This window comes from Montipora foliosa, chromosome 12 (genome assembly GCF_036669935.1).
Source record: "Montipora foliosa isolate CH-2021 chromosome 12, ASM3666993v2, whole genome shotgun sequence".
Lineage (NCBI taxonomy): Eukaryota > Metazoa > Cnidaria > Anthozoa > Scleractinia > Acroporidae > Montipora > Montipora foliosa.
In genome coordinates, this window is record NC_090880.1 from 6508204 (window position 1) to 6528203 (window position 20000).

At 40.7% G+C, this 20000-nt stretch overlaps 1 protein-coding gene and 1 long non-coding RNA gene across 2 annotated transcripts; both read left to right on the plus strand.

Annotated features, from left to right (window-relative positions):
* Positions 1–2483: 2483 nt before the first annotated feature.
* On the plus strand, positions 2484–4783 carry LOC137980461 (uncharacterized). Its single transcript, XR_011118524.1, has 3 exons — positions 2484–3118; positions 4173–4391; positions 4729–4783. It is a non-coding gene; the product is annotated as an uncharacterized lncRNA (long non-coding RNA).
* A 925-nt stretch (positions 4784–5708) lies between these two features.
* LOC137980618 (uncharacterized) lies at positions 5709–8889 on the plus strand. Its single transcript, XM_068828073.1, has 3 exons — positions 5709–6139; positions 6656–7643; positions 7901–8889. The coding sequence occupies exons 2-3, from the start codon at positions 7001–7003 to the stop codon at positions 8887–8889; spliced, it is 1632 nt and encodes a 543-aa protein (XP_068684174.1). The 5' UTR covers positions 5709–6139; positions 6656–7000.
* The last annotated feature ends 11111 nt before the right edge of the window (positions 8890–20000 follow it).

A 20000-nucleotide genomic window follows, 5' to 3' on the forward strand; every position in this document is an offset into this window, starting at 1 on the left:
TCAGGTAGTCAAGTCACTCTGGGCCCAGTGGGAACAAGTGGAAGTCCATTATCGAGTACTGTGTAGGAGATAGGAGGAAGGAGATGGTGTCAGGAAGACGTACCAGATTATACTGCCACGGAATTTGCAAGAGACTGCATTTAAGGCACATCATAACCACACAACTGCCAGCCATCGGGGGATGAACAAGACACTTGCATCCATGAAAGCACAGATTAACATAATGCATGTGTTAGCTGGTTTACTTTTAGCTCTGAAGTTTTTGAGCTTTTTATGCCCTATAAGCATCTCTTATAATCCCAACTGCAATGGAATAGCTTTGAAAGTATCTATACTACCGTTAGGGCAAATACCAGATCAAACCTACATTGGAAATGACGGTTTTTTATATCCTAACTTGGAGCATTTCTTCTCAACAATATGGCGGAATCTTACAAAAATCACTCTCACGGCCAAGGTAGAGCGGTTCGCTGAACCAACCACCTTGTATAGCAACTCAGTACTGGTCTTTCATCCAGTTATTAAACTGGTACATGACATCGAAGTGAATCCAGGTCCTAATAAGCCTTCTAAAGAGATTCCGTCAAGTAGCAAGAACAACAACAACATTAAAATTGCGCATCTTAATGTACGCTCACTCAGGAACAGAGGGCACTTTGTTCAGGTTAAGGACACCGTCACATCACATAACTTCGACGTTTTTACAATCTCTGAAACATGGCTATACCACGCTGTATCTAATCTGGAGATCGAAATACCTGGGTATGATATTTATAGAATTGATCGCCAAAACAAGAGAGGCGGAGGAATGTGCGTTACGTGCCACAAATTTTTCAAGAGCGAGGTACTCAACGAACTTTCAGGAATATCGGACAATGGATTCCATCAACTTTGGGTAAAGATACAAGTACGAAACTCAAAGTCATTTCTTGTCTGCACGACCTACCGCCCTCCTGGAACGCCAACTACGTCGCTCGACACTGACCTCGGTGCAAGCCAAATCTAATTACTGAATCGCTTCTGACCAAATCGATCTACATACTTGGGGACACGAACTATAATTTGTTACAGCCTGAACTAGTTGATTCCCAAGCTTTTGTGAACTTCTGTCGCACATACAATTTAAACCAGATGGTTACTCAGCCAACTCGTATAACAGATTCCAACGAAGCTTTACTAGATATATTTTTTGTCTCACATGCGAAGCAAGTCACCAAAGCTAAAGTTTTACCATCATCAATAATTATAAGTGATCACGATCTTGTTTATAAATACCGTAGTTGTAGTCAGGCATGATAAAAAGAATTAAAAAACTTGTCACTGACTAAAACACTTATGTAAAAAGGACGTTTCGGTCAAAATACTATGACCTTCTTCAGCATAAAATGGCTTACAAATAGAAATGAGTGCTTTAAAAGAGCCGTAGAAACGTCACTTGGGATTGCCAAGGGCCTTGTAAGTGTCCGGAATGTAAACGTGTTCATTAATGGAATTCGGTTCGCAAATTGAGTGTCAGACTTATAAAAAATAATCTTTTTGGCCATTGGGAACAACGGTCAATGACTTTGACGTCGTCAAGGTCAAAATCGTGATTATTTTCTAGGCAATGTTGGGTTAGTAAAGAATTCGTATCTCCCGTAAAAAGCGCTCTTTTGTGTTCTCTTGTTCTAGATCTTAAGAGGCATACTCTGTAAGATTCGAGTTAGGGTCGGCCACGGTACCTCACCGATCTGGCTGAAATTTTGCATGTAGTCTTTGTTTGGGGTCCTTACTACGAAATGGATATTTTAAAGTTCTGATAAATTTTATTTTGGGAGTTCTAAACATGGCCAGTTTTGGTCGGCTGCGAAGGGTAGCCAATATGGCGGATCAAAGGACTTCTTGTCATCACTCCGTCCAGCTCACCTTAATCTTTTTTCAAAAGCCATTAAAACCGCTTGTAAGGGCTATCTTTGTACTCACGTTCTATGTCGAAATCTTCTCTGATATAAAAAGATTTGGTCATGAACGAGCGAAAAGTTGTAGTATACTTCCAGGATACTTTTCAGACATATAAATTTACTGCAAATCGAAAGGCCGGTATCTCCCATGTTATGTCGATTGACAGCTTACTGTTTAACCTGGACGTAGAGCTGTTATAGCAGGTTTGACAGGAGAAATAAAAAAATGGGCAACTTCTTTAGCACGGGAAAAAAAAAGATTAAAAACGTGTGACCAGTGCGCAACTATTAACGGCCTGTATAACAGTTATTGCTGGTTTCCGCTGTCACGCCATCGAAAATAAAAATCGCAACCATTAAGTCAAGAATCTGGGATATGATAGATGATTGATATATAAACAACCTCATCAAGATTTAGGTCTGTGCGGTTTTTCATTCGCGCTCTATTCGGTTTAAATGTTTTTCCTTCCGCAGATGATGAACACGGAAAAATCACTCGCGATCAGTGGAAAGTTAACATTCTCGATTTCCAGTGCGCAATGCTAATTCAATTACACAAAGGTGGCATTTTCCCACGACTGAAACCAACAACCCTGTCATTTTTCGTGGAAAATAAATTTTGTTTGCAGATCGAGGCAGGAACAGTTGATAACATACAAGTTGAGGTAAGTTCTGCTAATAATTCGATCTTGATGTATTTTGCTTAAGTTATTCCAGAGTTATTATTTCGGCCTTATTGACAAATCCACGGAGTTTCCTTTTTAATTTATTTCCTGGTGAATGTACAATGAAAAAGATAATGAAATTCGTGTGCGATGGATGTAACCTGTTCACTGCCCAGTTAAGTTAGCTTCACTGCATTGTCTCTTTTGTGCAGCTTCTACGTAATAATCTTGAATCAATTTCGGTGTGTTGTAAGATATTCACCTTATGATTTTCACTTTTGGGAGACTTAGGTATATCCGATATGACTTTCAACACTTTCAGCGTGTCTATTATGGCAAAATGTGGATTTTCAAAGTTTGTTGGCGATTCTTGTGGCCATGGAACTTCATCGGCCGATACACAGTGTATCATTTTAGCAGAGTGCAAAAAAGACATAAAGCCACATCTCAGGGGTTTCAATGTGATTGATTCCTCCCTCAAGAGTGAGATGCAATTGATTTTCGCCAGAGCAGGTATTGCACCTTATGCATTTCGCCAAATGTATTTGTATTTGATGTTAACATAAAAGTTACACTACCAGTTATATATGTTAACTGATAACAAATGTGAGTGTTTGAGACAAGGCTTCCACATTTAATTCCTTAGCCTGTGCCAGGCATCCGGTTTATAGTTAGAGATCAGCAGCGCGAAAACGGCAAGAGGAGTATGAGAAGACAAGGCAGACTTCTCTCGGCCTATGCTATCCTCTTTCTTTCACCGGTTTTCGAGCTGCTTGCGACCTCTCAAACGCCTGGAACAGGGTAAATTCAAGATTGCATGTGGATTGCCCGGGAGAAAAGGTTGGGGGCCGGTGTTCGACGTCTGGCATGAGGATGTAAATCGCAGAATTTGGTATCAGGGCTCAGGGACAATATTCAAATCGCCTTCAAGGTAGCGTTTAAGGTGAAGACATCAAACGTATTGTCATACTGTGTTAGTGGTCTAGACCAATCAGGCATAAAATTTTTCTTAAAGCGACGCCACTTCTAAATGAGACTTCCCCCCACACGTACACACACCCACACACACCCGCGCGCCTGTGATTTATATCCGCTTTCCTCAGCTCTCGGCTCCTCGTGGAGGAGCCTGCCCTGCCCGCATGGCAGTTCTCCAACCGGAGACCCGTTATGTTGGTAGCCCTATCATCTTCCTGGTGTTATCATTAACAACCGTTCAAGACGAAGGTTGGTTTCGTCCTTTGTCTTCCAATTTCCTCTTCAACCGTTTTCTGTTCCTATCTCTATCTTACTCAATTCTTTATTCCTTATCTGGTTAAAGAACCTCGCAAATCTTGACAGCAACAACGGGTTGTATGGAGTGCTATATTTTACTGCTTGCACGCACACATGTTATATTGGACTCTCTTCTATGGCACATGGGTTTAAATAACTCCATATTTAGGGCAAGGACGGGATTAAATATAGACTAGACGGAATACATTTTATAAATTATTATCAAAGTTTTTGTGATTGAAATTCTGATAATTTTGCGCCATTTTTTAACCCGGTGTCGACATATTTTCCACAGGTCTATTTGAGTTGACTGCGGAGCATGAGTACATTACTATCTGCCCTCGACATCGGGAAAGCTACGGGATACGTTGGACATGCGGAAAGACTCGCTGTTCCATTCACAGAGAATTTAGTGGCTACACAGCACAACCACCTAAAGGAAATCGTGGAGTTAACTTGTTTCAGGCGAAAACCCTTTTTTCTGAAACCGGAAAAGTTATTCCTGTTGGCTTGCGTAAGTTCCTCTGTTTTGAAGTTGATTCATCAAGTTGGGTAAATTAATGCACAAGGGCGCTAATACGGGCGCCAATTTGAACGGATGCACCTCTGAGACAGAAGAACATGCTGTTGGAATGACGACGCGTGATGGAATAAGTGCGTTTATATTAATTCCATTAGTATACGGCCGCTTATTGGAATTGATACTTTAAGTGAAATAGAGATGCGTATTGCAATAGAAACGAGTAACGGCATACAGAAGAGCGTTGGAATAGGGGCGCGTATTAAAACGATGACACTAAATAGAATTGAGTGCCAAAATCAATACTTTTTTTTTTTAATTAAACTTCTAGCAATATGCCCTATGTGTAGACAAAAAATTAGCAGCATGGCAGGAGTTGCCAAACAAGAAGAAAAAATCGACAACCAACGAATGTCTGACGGTGAGGTAGAAAAAGATGTATTCCGAGAAGAGAAAGAATCGGGACATGAAGAGAATGACCCGGAGAAGCCTTTTGTTTTCGCTGATGACACGTCTCCTCTCAAACAAGAAATGGATGAAAAGGCCTTAGCGAAAAGTTCCTGGTTAGAAGAGCCATTAAGTGAAGACCAACAAAGCACAGTAAGCCACTTTCTATACTTTATCTTCCCCGGCTGCATACTAAATTCAGATTTCAGATTTGTATCATTTTGCAATATTACTTATTTTTACAACGACATACTACATCTTCACTTGTTGGTTATTTGCAGATTATGTCTCTTGAGGAAACAGACATTAGTTTAACCCCGCAAAGCAGTGCTGCATTACATCGAGAAAGTTTGATGGCAGATGCATTGAGGTCACATGTCAAAAGCTACAGAAAAATGAAACTCAATGATTTCCTTGGGAGCTGTGGCCTATCGGCAATCAGTGAAGTAGATATGGATTTATCTTCCTCTTCAGAGCGTACCAGGAGACGATATATTGCTGAAACTCGTGAAGTTGTAGTGGCTGTTCTCAAAACGTTGTCGCCGAGTCATGCCGCGGACTTGTGGGACGCACTGAGAACCTCAGACAAGATGTGCGAAGTCTTTAACCTCCCCAAACTCGAATTTGATGAGAACAAAGCTTCCAGCGGAAGTAATGAGAAGTATATCAAAGCTCTTGCGGAGACATTCGACAATGCATCCAGCAGAAATATCAAAAGACAAGTACTTTCTATTATAGCAGAACTGACCACCTATGAAAAAATCCGTAAATTTCTGCCAGGTTTAACGAAATATATGTTCTGTGAAGCACCAAAGCACCGATTGACGTGTGGACGTGGAGTTCCTGTGGTGCAAAAGGCTGGAGTACGCACTAGAGTTGACATCAATCAGTTGGATCATTTTGTTAACTTCATAACTAGTCCCTACATTGTACAGGACCTGCCATTTGGCGAACGGTTCTTGAAGTTATCTTCTGGAGAGGTAATTCACACCCCTAACGTCATTAGGGTGTCAGTTAATGAGAGAATTATCGACCAGTATTTGCAATATTGTCAAGAAGGTGAAGCGACTCCACTCAGCAAGAGTACTCTTCGCCGTGTCCTGTCTGCTTGCAGTGCATCAGTAAGAAAATCCCTCCAAGGGCTTGACTACTTTATTTCAGAAGGAGGCAAGGCCTTCGACGATTTGCTGAAGTTGGTGGACAAGCTAATCGATTTTGGGATCCCATCAAATGTTGCTCAGGATCTTCAAAGAGGGCTTAAGTCAGGAAAGAGCTACCTTAAAAGTGATTTTAAGGTAAGGACAGTGATGACATGCTGAGGGGTTTGCATTTAGACCCTTCGTAAGGTGGGGGCCCCAAGCTCTTTCCTGTAAATAGCCTGAAAACACTTTCGCCGGCAAATAAGGGAGCTTGGGGTCCGCTTTCATATGTCCGCGGAAACAGTGTCAGAATTAACTTGTAGTGAGCGTTAAGGCGATCGTTATGTTGTAGAATGTTAGTTATCGCATACAAAACGCATGCTTGCTTCTGGTGCGCTGTTAACACCAACTAAATGGTACACTTAGCATGGAACACTGTAATTTTGGGTTAACGTAATCCGAACGAAAAGAATACATCTGTAAATTTCTAACAGACGTAGCATATATGCTGCAGTACCAAGAGTTAGATCTTGTGAAGATAGCTAATACCGTATATACTCTGGAAAAAAAATAGCAGTTCTCAGAGCAAGAGTTGAACCAATAGCCTTAAACTAACAGGTCCAGGCTCTGAGGGCTTTTTTAAATAGCAATTTGTTGTTTTTCTGCAATCAGGTCAACGTCACCAGCTCGCGTGTTCCAGACCACTGCAGTAAATATGCCCTAAATGATCCCACAGATTCAAGTTTCCGAGGCAATTGCGACCACACCCATGATCTTCTCTGTGAGCGATGCGAAGAACTGAAAACTGTGCTATCTGGTATCCAGGCGGAAATTTTAAATAGTCCCTTTGAATCAGAAAACGAAAAAGACGATGCACTTCACGTGTTCCAAGAAGCCGTAACAGCTATCGAGAGCTGGAAAGCTCATCAACTGCGAGTTGTGAACCAGGATAAAGCACGTAGCGATGTAATCGACTGCCTGAGTGAAACAAACGTCTTGCTCATCCAAGACTGGGCAATGAAATTTCTGCCTCGGCTGTACCGTGAGTCACAGGGCGAATGGTTTGGAAAAAGAGGCATTTCCTGGCATATTACAGTCGCTTTAAGAAAGAAAAGTGGTGAGATTGAGACACAAGCATTCATCCACATAGTTAAACGTTGTGCCCAAGACAGTGCCTGCGTGACGACACTCATGGAACATGTTCTCACAACATTAAAGAGGGAGAACCCAGAAATAGAAAATGCATTTTTCCGTCAAGATAACGCTGGATGTTATCATTCTGCCAATACTGTTCTCGCTTGTAAGAACATCAGCAAGCGAACTGGGATTTCCATTCGTCGCATGGACTTTTCTGACCCACAAGGAGGCAAAGGTCCATGTGACCGGTTTGCTGCCACAATGAAGAATCATGTGCGCTCTTACGTAAACGAAGGTCATGACGTAGTTACCACTGAGCAGTTCCAGGAGGCACTGCTCTCGCATGGAGGAATTTCTGGCGCTAGAATTGCTTTGCTGCCTGATCCAGTTTGCGACAAACTTAACGCTAAGTGGCCAGGCATCAGTAAAGTGAACAATTTTGAGTTCTCCTGTGAGGGGGTAAAAGTGTGGAGGGCATACCAAGTTGGTGAAGGAAAACTACTCCCGTGGTCTAAATTCGAAGGTAAAAATCGTAACTTTTAATTGTATGGACTAGAGCATGAGATTGGTATACACGAAAAGACACTAAACCTCAGGACAGCTCCCTACATGTACACAATGCAAGTTACCTTTTGTTCTATCATGGTGCTGGAAAAAATAATTCGTGCAATGATTGGAAAGTAACCGTAAATGGTGCATACAGGTTATATCGAACTAACATCCCACCGATAAGCCAATGGGATAAAGCCAATTTTGACGGCTCTTTTCTTTTCGTTTAAGGTATTGATGGTTCTATCACAGTTGTAACGGATGTGGTGTTTTCCGATGGTGGATTCCGTCCAGTAAAGCCACGAAAGGCAACTGAGAAATGTCAGTCACCCTGCAAGAGTGGAAAAAGCACTAGCCTCGCAGAGGAGCGAAGCGATAACGATGACGAAAACGAGAGATCAGGTGCTGAAGTTGAAAACGGAAGGGAAAAATTGTTTGCCTGCCCAAACGAAGGTTGTGTTAAAACCTATCAACGCTTTGGTTCAATGGTTAACCACACGCTTTACGGTCAATGTGTGTTTCAGGCTGAGAGAGAGTCCCTTATTGATACAGCGAAGGTCCTGTACTGCAGAAAGCTCCTAGGTGAAAACAGTGCCCTCACGCCAACTACGGAAACAGCGGCGGCAAAGTCTTCGTTACCATCGCCACACAATGTACTGGATAAGGGCTGGGCGTTGAGATCAACCAAAACGTCCAAACCTTTCAGTGAGAAGCAGAGGCGTTTCCTCGAGGAAAAGTTCACAATCGGTGAGACGACGGGGAGAAAACTTGACCCCGTGACAGTAGCTCGACAAATGAGAGTGGCCAGGGGCAGCGATGGGCAGCGGCAGTTTACCTCTGAAGAACTACTGACTGCCAACCAGATTCAAGGCTTTTTTTCCCGCCGCACAAAATCTAAGAATCAAACAGTGATTGAAGTTGAAGATGATTTCGTGGCAGCTGAAGTTGAAGATGCCATGGCAAGCGTGCGAAATGAAGTGATAAACCAAACGCAACCGATTCATCCAGTCACCTTTGACGGCTACAATCTTTGTGATCTTGTTGCTACAGGAAGGCTGTGTAAGCTTACAGTATCCGTTTTACGAGACATTTGTTGCCACTTTGAACCAGAGATGAGTTCAAAATCACACCAACTGCCACGCCGAAAAGCACCATATGTGAAGATATTGGAGAAACATGTCCGAGCTTGTTCTTGTTTTGACACGCTACCTGCCAGCTGACCATTTCAATTGTGTCGCATACCTTGTTTAGTTTATCGCCAACCGTCCGTACTTCTAGTAGGATTATGCTATGCGAGAGGTTGCAACGACGGTCTTCCGATTCCTGGTGTACTAACTTTAAGAATTCACATGATCATCCCTCTGAACGGGCTATGTGGTACATAGGTTTTTATTGTATAAACGTTTCTTTAATACAGTGTTTCATTGTCACAGTAAGGGTCGAGAAACTATATTTTCTTACAACACCCTTAACGCTAGAGTGCAGTTTTAAATTTTTGTGCAGCGCCCATGCAGGTTTCATCATGGCACAGCTTAAAACACTATCAAATAGACGGGGCTCCCAAGGGAAACAGCAATACACTAATAAAAGACGGACCATGTCATCTTTGGGGACCGTCATGTATTTTCTGAGAAAAAGTTGTTTTTGGCAAAAGTTATTTTTTGACCGAAAGTTCAGGAAAGCTTTTTCAGCATTTATTCCAAGATCCCAACAGCGGCAAGCTAGGGTCAGGAAATGTTAATTTTCTTTGGCTCGTTTTACTTCCCTCCTCCTGTCCATTGCGGAAAATTACACCACTCGACCCCTCTCCCCCCCCCCCCCCCCTCTCCTCTCCCCCAATGATAAAATAATGTTATCCTCTGGTTTTTCGTTTCAAATGCTGGTTGATAATCAGTAGTGCCGGTGGGACAAGTCTTTTTACAACCTAAATGAACACCAAACTTCAATTGTGCTTCAGAACAATTATCGATGTGCACAAGATGAGTGAAGACTTGAGCTAACTCAAATAATGTAGATAGATTCATGAACTGCGTTCAATCAATACGCGACAAAGAAGTAAGTGTACCTAATTGAGAGTGTTTGTTTACTTTAGGCCGAGATTATTGACATCGTACGCATTGAATTAGAATTCAGACATTCAACTGTTCATGACCTCGAGACATATTTCGCTGTTTTGCTACCTCAATACGGATATAGTTTCGCCAGCTTAAAGATAGCGCGTAACGGGCGTATTTGAGATATGAAGTTTTTACAGGAGCGCGGTTCGATCGTTCCCCTTCTAAATAAGATTTGTTTCAATGGTTTGTTTAATTACATTAGTGAAAGCAGAACCTCTTCGATAAATCACTCGAAGGATATTGCAAGTACAAATAAAGTAGTAAAGTCAGTAAATGGCTGTTTCGAAGGGAAATATGCTAACATTTGGACACGATTATCATGTTAAACTTTACATATTTTCCTTTGCACAATGGTCACACTTGTTTAATTTTTTTCTCTCGTGCTGAAGAAGTTGCCCATTTTTTTATTTCTCCTGGTAAATCTGCTATGACAGTTTTACATCCAGGTTAAATAGTTCACTGTTAATCGACATAACATGGGAGATATCGGCCTTTCGATTTACAGTATATTTATGTGTCTCAAAAGTATCCTGGAAGTACACTACAACTTTTCACTCGAACATGACCAAAACGTTTTATTTCAAAGACGTATTTCACACAGATCGTGAGTAGGAAGATAGCTCTTAAAGGCGATATTAATGGATTTTGGTTAAAGATTATGGTAAGCTGGAAGGGAGGATGATAAGAAGTCGTGTGATCCGCCATATTGGCTCTCCTTCGGAACCGACAGAAACCGGCCATGTTCAGAACTCCCAAAATAAAATGTACCAGAACTTTGAAACATCCATTTCGTAGTTAGGACCCCAAAGCAATACTACATGCAAAATTTTAGCCAAATCGGTGAGGTACCGTGGCCGCGACCTTTTAATATTACTCGAATCTTACAGAGTATGACTCTTAAGAGCCTTGATGTTTGACCGATATAAACTTTGTCACAGTTTTTACAATTAATTTTATAGATGACTCCTGTTGATAGCTCTTTACTAAATTTGTCTTTACGTTTTCTTAAAATGGAGCCGACGGTCATTACGGGTTTGTGGGCAGCACATTGATATTGAAATGATTTAAAGTTCGTGCGATTTTTCTGAAAGTCCTTGAAGGTATGGCAACGTGACAAAACCTCTGTTGGTTTGAAACCGGTTTGAAGAAACAGTGGTACTTTTACAGCTTTTGATAAATTGGTCGGTGTGACCATTGACCTTTAGAGCGTCGACCACGTGTTGTACTTCAGATAATTTGTCTGCGTCAATGGAAGGGATGTTCTTTGCTCTGTCGAGGAGCATTCTAGCTACTGAGCGTTTGTGTTGAGAAGGGTGGGTGGTGTTGAGAGTTGAATTGAAGGTATTTGTCAGTGTGTGTGGCTTTCCTGTAGACGCTGGTTTTTATAGTTCCATCGGGATTTCTGGTTGTCATGGTGTCCAGAAATGCGATGGATCCGTCTTTCTCTTCTTCCACTGTAAATTTGATGTGTTGATCAATTGAGTTAAGGTGGGAGTGGAACTCTGTAAGACGTTCCCGAGCGATGCAAACATGGCTATCATCAACGTATCTATACCACCACTTAGGAGGGTGGGGTGCGGTGATTAAAGCTCTCTCTTCAACGTGTTCCATAACTAAATTTGCCAAAATTGCGCTCACAGGTGAACCCATTGGGCAGTCGAAAATTTGATTGTAGAAAGTGCTATCAACGATGAAGTAGTTGTTATCAAGTACAAATTCAAGCAAATTCATGATGTTGTTAAAAGACATGTTTTTTCTTTCCGAGATGGTCGGATCAGCTTCAAGTCTGTTCTTAGTCACCTGGAGTGCCAAAATTGTCGGTATAGATATGAAAGGGATACGACATCGAAAGACACCATGGTTTCCTGCGGGGCGATGTTACAACTAGAGACTTTTTTTACAAAATCACAACTGTTCGTAACTGTATACTTATTGTTTTTTAAAGGGCTCAGGATAGAAGCTAGATGTTTAGAAACTTGGTAAGTAGGACAGTTAATAGTCTTAGCGGAACCTCCGGTTTGTGTATTTTTGGCAGTCCATAGAAGGTAGCTGGTGTTGCGTCAGTGCTTCGGAGTGTGTAATAAAGTTTGTCATTGAGTTGCTGCACGTTCAACTTGGTGTCATGGGTTGGTGCACATTAAAAATTAAAGTGTAATGTTACGAAAGCAAAAATGTAAAATTACACCTTATAACTGTACACCAAAAAAATCTTCTAAAATTACTCTATGTGTAGGGTATTTTTACACCTTGTTACAGTGTAAACTATTACACCAAAATAATCTTCTAAAATTACTCTAAATGTAGGGTATTTTTACTCTTTTTAAAGGATAAGAGTTTATGGATAAGAGTTTATGTATTATCAAGGATAAAATTACACAGTTGGAAGTGTACATTTACACCAATTTTAATAGTAAAAGGCCGATTAATCTAAACCATGTTAGATTGGTTTTTTGAACTCATACAGTTGTGGGCTTATAAATAGCTATTCATCAATATGATATACTGGGCCGAACAAACTGTCCTCAGGGCTTATTTATTTGTACGTAGTTCTCATTGCAGTCAGGCTCAATTTGTTACACTCTCTAGTTTAAGTATCAATATATCAACGTTTCGAAGACATTCGAAGATGTATCTCTCGTGTCATTCTCTGAGTCGCTTTCTACCTCTGAACTGGGCGAATGTTCCGGATCATCCGAATCATCATGAGAAATAATTTCGTTCTCTTTTCCTTCATCCGTTTCCTTAATAAGTTCGGGATGGTAGCGGGAAAAATGAGATTCAAAACTCGAAAAGAGTTTGTAAGTCTTGCTGTACCCAGGTCCACCACAAGTGACAAGAAAATTTGGGTCGTGCGAATGCCGACTACGAATGTGAGCCAGTACCGGTAGTTTTTTTAAGCTCCTAAAAATCTGGTTCGTAACAAGCATAGATGTCAGCTGCAGGGTGAAATTCAAAAGGTTTGTTTCTGGTTACAAATGTCACTTCGAGCCATGTGATTGGCTGCGGTATTTAAGTCTTCTGACAAAAATTTCCGGTAAAAAAGGCGACATAATTCTCCGTCAATCAAGATGTATTATTGAACAGCGATAAAGAAACTTGATGACCCTCTTTGTACTCCTTTTCATTCGGCCAGTCTTTGGAGAAGGTTTTGAATATTTGGAGGTCCTGTTTCTTGCGTTATTTTAAATTCAATGGCTGCTCATGGATCCTCAGATGTTAAACTATGGACAGTAGAGAAAGTAGGCGAATGGCTTACCAGTTTAGGCGCCCCGTACAACGAATATGCTGAATCCTTTCGTGGTGAGTAAACTGTGTTCGTTACTTCTATTGTTAAGTTTTGAAGGTCATGATGTCCTCATCGTTCTTTGGTGCGTGTTGTAGTCGATCCAAGTGTTTTTGGATCGACTGCAATTCGCACCAAAGGACGATGTATTAAAATACATAAAAAAATACAAGCTGTTTTCTGTTGCGTTGAAAACGAAAGAATTGTTGCAGTGTTTTGACGTTCCTTAGATTTGAGACACAAATGGAAGGCACTGTTAGCTCGTTATGTCACCCAAATCAAGACCTTGGGTCCCGGCTACGGTCAGTTAGAATACTTTTCCCGGAAAATGATATGCCGGCGTGCAGAATAGGTGAAATCTACCTAACTTCATAAACATAATGTTGTCGTATTCGTTCGTTGGCGAGGCGACCGCAACTTCCCGCCTTAAAATTTAATATAAATATATGTTTCTTTCATGCATGGAAATTGATGAGAAATTCTTTGCGTGGCCTCTTGGAAAGCGGAGTTATACTGGTAGTGATTTGGGAGCATAACTTATTCGTAATGTTGGACCAAAATTGAAGATTGTAAGGAAAATTGATTTCCTCGCGCGACAACAGCGCCAGGTAAGTGTAAAGGACTGGTACTACCCATGACTCACCAGGCGCGTGATATTACAAAAATGGCGGCTGTTTTTTACTGAGATATATTTAGAGGAAGACATACGTGTCACGAAGTGAAAACATTCGTGAAAGGCTAAATAGAAGAGAACTTCATGAGTAACCCATTGCTGAACCCCGACTATGAAGTGTTGGACAACCTATAGCCCAGATAACTTTATCTCTGTTTATTATTCCATTGGTTTAATTGGTGTACTTTGTCTACTTTTGGCAATAATAATATTCTTGTTCCATTCTTAGTTCGTTTGTTCCGGTTCGGTTTCGTTTTCCAATCGGTTTTTTTCCCAGTCGGTCACCACACAGGCTAAATATAAAGTGTTGTTCAGTGGAATTGGACTGATTTTACTCAAATTGGCTCTTTGATTCAGGAAAGCCAAAACTTTGAGGATAAATAAATTAATAGAGCTTTGCAAGGTTAGATTACAATTCAGCACAAATATCCCTTGAATATTTTAGTGTAAGGTCTCCATTTGTTCTTACTGATGAAGATACACCTATTTATTCCTCAGCAACATAGTGCGGCCAGCCAGTCAACTACAGACAACCACTAGCAACACTTCAGTCTGAAGCGAAAGACAGTTGACAGGTAAGAACTGTTCATTCCACATTGTTTTCCTGTCCTTATTAGGCTAGTACAGCTATGGCAACAGTTTTTCCTTTGTTTGACTTGTTTAAGTGGAGTTTACCCTTTTTTTCCATAAGTTCAAGTCAAATCTGAACTTCCTACAGTTGTATCTCATAAATTTTATGAAGATGCTCAGGATTTGGGTTGTTTAAGGGGTAATGATGAAATGGAAGTAGTAGAATACAGTGGAGAACAAGAAACAATTATGGAAAGCTATAACTTTCTTATGCAATCTTTATTCTTTTGGTCTTGACGTTTTGTCTTGTGGTGTGTTTTTGTCATTATGTGGTGAGATTTGTTATTATGTGACGAGGTTTGATGATTACGTGTTGTATTCCATCGTGTTGATAAATTTTGATTGTTATGTATTTGTTTCTATCATGTGTTGAGGTCTTCTTTTGACCTACCGTACTCTATTTACATTTCGTGTGGTGTGCTTCTTTTATGGCATTGAAAGTAAAGTAGATCTCGCAATGCAGATAATTTAAATGTTATAGTGTACTATGTAGTATAATTTCCATCTGAACTGGCGGGTGGGGCACCTCATACAGTTTGATGTAACTTGAAAAGTAGATCTAACCATGCAGTTAATTTAGTTGTTATAGTGTACTATGTAGTACAATTTCCATCTGAACTGGCGGGTGGCGCACCTCATACAGTTCGATGTAACTTGTAAAGTAGATCTAACCATGCAGTTAATTTAATTAGTTGTTATAGTGTACTATGTAGTACAATTTCCATCTGAACTGGCGGGTGGCGCACCTCATACAGTTCGATGTAACTTGAAAAGTGGATCTAATCATGCAGTTAATTTAGTTGTTATAGTGTACTATGACATTGTAGTACAATTTTCATCTGAACTGGCGGGTGGCGCACCTCATACAGTTCGATGTAACTTGTAAAGTAGATCTAACCATTTAGTTAATTTAGTTGTTATAGTCTACAATGTAGTATAATTTCCATCTGAACTGACGGGTGGCGCACCTCATACAGTTCGATGTAACTTGTAAAGTAGATCTAACCATGCAGTTAATTTAGTTGTTATAGTGCACTATGTAGTATAATTTCCATCTGAACTGGCGGGTGGTGCACCTCATACAGTTCGATGTAACTTGTAAAGTAGATCTAACCATGCAGTTAATTTAGTTGTTACAGGGTACTATGTAGTAAAATTTCCATCTAAACTCCGTTCTTTTCCACTTCATTTTATATATGCAGGTTGTGCCTACTGAAAAGGAGCTACCTGGGTTGAAGCAAGATTCTCCTCCATCTATCCTCATTGCGGGCGAACTCCCGAATTATGATGACATTTATATCGTTGCAAAAGGCGATCTAATACTAAACGTTTCGGGAGGCCACCTCGTTGCTCTTAAATGTTTAGTTTGTTTTTATTATACTCAAGTCTGCACAAATACATACATTTTCTTGCCGAAGCACGCTCTCCAAATCTTCGATTCATACAAAATTCCTGTCAATGCGACAGAACTTGGTTCTACCATCTGCGATCGTGTGCGCTCACGATCGCAGATGATCGAAGAACTTAGTGCGATCCGCGATCGTCTGCGATCATATGCAAACCAACCTTACTGGCGCTAGGCTTAGTTATAGAAATGTGAATCTAGAGTTGTGCATTTTTTACTTAAGTAGGCGATTGTAATTTTACGCTTGAGTTTGTTACCCATCGATGTAGCGTCATGTGTAATTTTACTTATAAATTGATGATAAATAAACATAATTACACTTCATTTTATGGTTGAATTATACGTCGTTTGGTGGTAATTTCAACTTTAGATGGGGTAAAATTACACCTTCCAAAAAGGGTAGCGGGGCTGGCAAGATCACTGCACCGCCATTCGGGGTAATTTTACCCATCCTTTCTGATATTATTACCCTTGCTAGATGTGTAATTTTACAAGTGCAAAGTTGTATAATACCCATTTTACACTATTTTGCGTGTAAATTTACCATCCTTTTGAGAGTTAAACTACACTTTAGAAGTTGGTGTAATAATACACACAAAAAAACGGCTTGCGGGGGTGGCAACAATTTTACACCATTTTTAAGTGTAGTCTTACACTTTAATTTTTAGTGTGTGTCAATGCTTTTTTATCCAAGTCACTCAACGGCTTGCTAGATATGTTGACAACCCATCTATCTGTTAGATCTTCCAGGAGGTTGTCCGAACGGTCGTAAAGCAGTCTGTAGTTTGTCTTATCGGATCTCAGACTTGCGTTTCGATTCAAAAGTGGCTGTATGTTCGACGGTGCGCACCAGTATGTCCATGCTGTGTACATCCAGAGTTTGCTTGAGATCGGAGTGAAGCTTCTCCAGCTTGAAACGCCGTCGGTGAATCTGGATATGACAGTTTCTTATTCGTAATCTTAAGTAGGCGGGACCCGCTTTCTTGGCAATGTCGTAACCTTCTTTGCATTTGATAGGGGGGTTGAAACGAAGACTGTCCGGAAGAACTCTGTTTTCCTTAAGTGTGTGATTAAAACTCAGGTGGCTCTTGAACATAACAACATAACACCAGGTAAGGTAAAGTCTGCTTACGAGCCTAGAAGGCCCATCAGGCCGGCGCTTATCTCCGGTTGCTGTAGCATGAAGCAACTAGGAATATTTCTACTCCCCCCTGTATGGGATGCCAGTCCATCGCAGGGTTACCCCCAACATTAAATTCGCCGGTACCCATTTATACACCTGGGTGGAGAGAGGCACCATGGGAGTAAAGTGTCTTGCCCAAGAACACAACACAATGTCCCCGGCCAGGCCCCGAACCCGGACCATTCGATCCGGAGTCGAGCTTCCTTAAGTCTGTGATTAAAATTCAGGTGGCTCTTGAACATAACAACATAACAACAGGAGTCATCTATAAAATTAATTGTAAAAACTGTGACAAAGTTTATATCGGTCAAACATCAAGGGCCATAAGATCTAGAACAAGAGAACACAAAAGAGCGCTTTTTACGGGAGATACGAATTCTTTATTAACCCAACATTGCCTAGAAAATAATCACGATTTTGACCTTGACGACGTCAAAGTCATTGACCGTTGTTCCCAATGGCCAAAAAGATTATTTTTTTTAAGTCTGGCACTCAATTCGCGAACCGAATGCCATTAATGAACACGTTTACATTCCCGACATTTACAAGGCCCTTGGCAATCCCAAGTGACGTTTCTACGGCTCTTTTAAAGCACTCAATTGTATTTGTAAGCCATTTTATGCTGAAGAAGGTCATAGTATTTTGACCGAAACGTCCTTTTTACATAAGTTTTTTAGTCAGTTACGACAAGTTTTTTAATTCTTTTTTTGATCTTGTTTATGTTACGCTTAGGCTGAAAAAGCAGCGAAATCCATCCACGTTTATGACTATCAGAAGTTTCAAAAATTATTCCCCGGAGAGATTTTATAATGACATCACAAGGGCACCCTTGTCAGTTCTGGAAACCTTCGATGATCCTGACGATAAACTTCACGCCTTTACTTTGTTGTTTAATGAGATTTTGGATAGACATGCACCTTTAAAAACTATACGCCTGCGAGGACGACCGAATCCTTACATCACCTATGAGATTTGCGACCTAATGGCAAGAAGAGATGGCTGGAAACGTAAGTTCAGACATACTAAAGATCCGTTGGCTTGGTCGAGCTACAAGAGCTATTGTCGGCAGGTGAGACGGAAAATAGGAATTTATGGAACAACAAATCAAAAAAAACCGGAACAACACCAATACCATGTGGAAAGTCATTCGTAGTCGTTTTCCTAAAAAATCTGCTTTGCAGAGTTCTTTTTCAGGGGACGTAAACGCTGTGGCCAACGAATTCAATAACTTCTTTGTAAACATCGGTAACTAAAGAATACAATGCAGAAAATCAGCAATCTGGCTGAACAATTCCAGTGAGAAGCACACGATTCCTCGTTTACCCCTCCGGAATATCCCGCGTCTGAACAGTTTGTTTTCGACGCTAATGTAAACATCAACCAAGTACAAAAGATTATCGAATCTATGGCAACAAATAAGTCCCCTGGAATAGACAAGATCCCAATTCGTGTTATTAAGGACTGTCTACCTGCCATTCTACCTTCAATCACATCGATTATTAATGCCACCTTTCTTTCTGCTCAATTCCCCAACGTTTGGAAAATTGCGGAAGTGAAACCTATTTGAAGGATGGCGACAAGGACATTCCTAACAATTACAGGCCTATTTCACTGTTACCTGTGCTCTCAAAGATTTGTGAGAGAGTTTCCGGCGATCAGCTAACATCCTTTTTAATAGAAAACCAAAGTCTGTTACCCAAGCAGTGGAACTCTACTGAGACATCTATCTTACAAACAACTGATGCAATCCTTGAAGCCATTGATAAGAAACAGTTAACCGCCACTGTGTTGCTCGACATCAGCAAAGCCTTTGATAGTGTTAACCATGGAATCCTTCTGTCCAAGCTTCAGGACATTGAATTGTCACCTACCGCTATCAAATGGTTTTGCAAGTTGTTAAAATTCATAATGCTACATCAGCCGAACTTCCTATGACTTGTGGGGTGCCACAAGGAAGCATTCTGGGACCGCTGCTCTTTAGTATCTACACTAACGATCTTCCTAGCATTCCACACCATAGTTCCCCTCTGTGCTATGTCGACGATACCAACCTACAGGACCGAGCAAACGCGATTGCCAAATTAAATGATGATTTATGCAGAATTAGTAACTGGACTTTTAGAAATCATCTCCTTATTAACCCTAGTAAAACTATGTTAATTATCTATCTTCAGCAGATCGATGGTCAGCAAAGTAGAGGATTTTCGTCTAACTTTGTTAGGAGAGGACATTACACCAGGTACCGTTGCTAAGGATCTGGGAGTCATTCTGGATCCCTGCTTGACATATAATGATCACATAGCTTCAACAGTGTCCGGTTGCATGACACGCCTAGGCCAGATTAACCGAGTTAATTGACTCAGCCACATTAACTATTATAGTTAATGCCTTAGTTTTTAGCAAGCTATATTATTGTTGTAATGTTTGGAGTAACACCTGAGTACAACTTAAGTATGATTCAAGCTGTACAAAACTTCGCGGCTCGTATCGTTAGCTACTCAAGGAAATACAACCACATTCCCCATATCCTTGTAAAATTCATTAATAATTCATGAGGGTGCAAACCAATCCCAGCACAGTATTCCGATCACATGTACACAACTGTAAACCCCAATACAAATCAACTGCATTATTAAACAGTAGAATTAACTTTTGATACAAACTCCTGCTCAGCTAAATAGCATTCATTAACTTTTGATACAGATCTCTACTGATTAACATAACAATACTTTGCATTCAATTTAATGTATTCATTTCACAAGCAGGATAAAATATTCGCGTGCGATCTGTATGGACGTTTACAATGGCTCGCCTATCGGCTCGACATTCTAAACTCCCATACAGATCTGCCGCTCATATGTTATCTACTACTTAAAGATCTAAAGTGGCTACCTGTTAGACAGCAGTTGTATTATCGCCACGCAATAATGGCCTTCAAATGTATGTCAGGGTGCGCACCAGCTTCTTTATTTTCTAAATATATTCAAAGAGCTATGATCACCAGGCGTACAACGAGGAACTCTCGGATGCTAAAAATTCC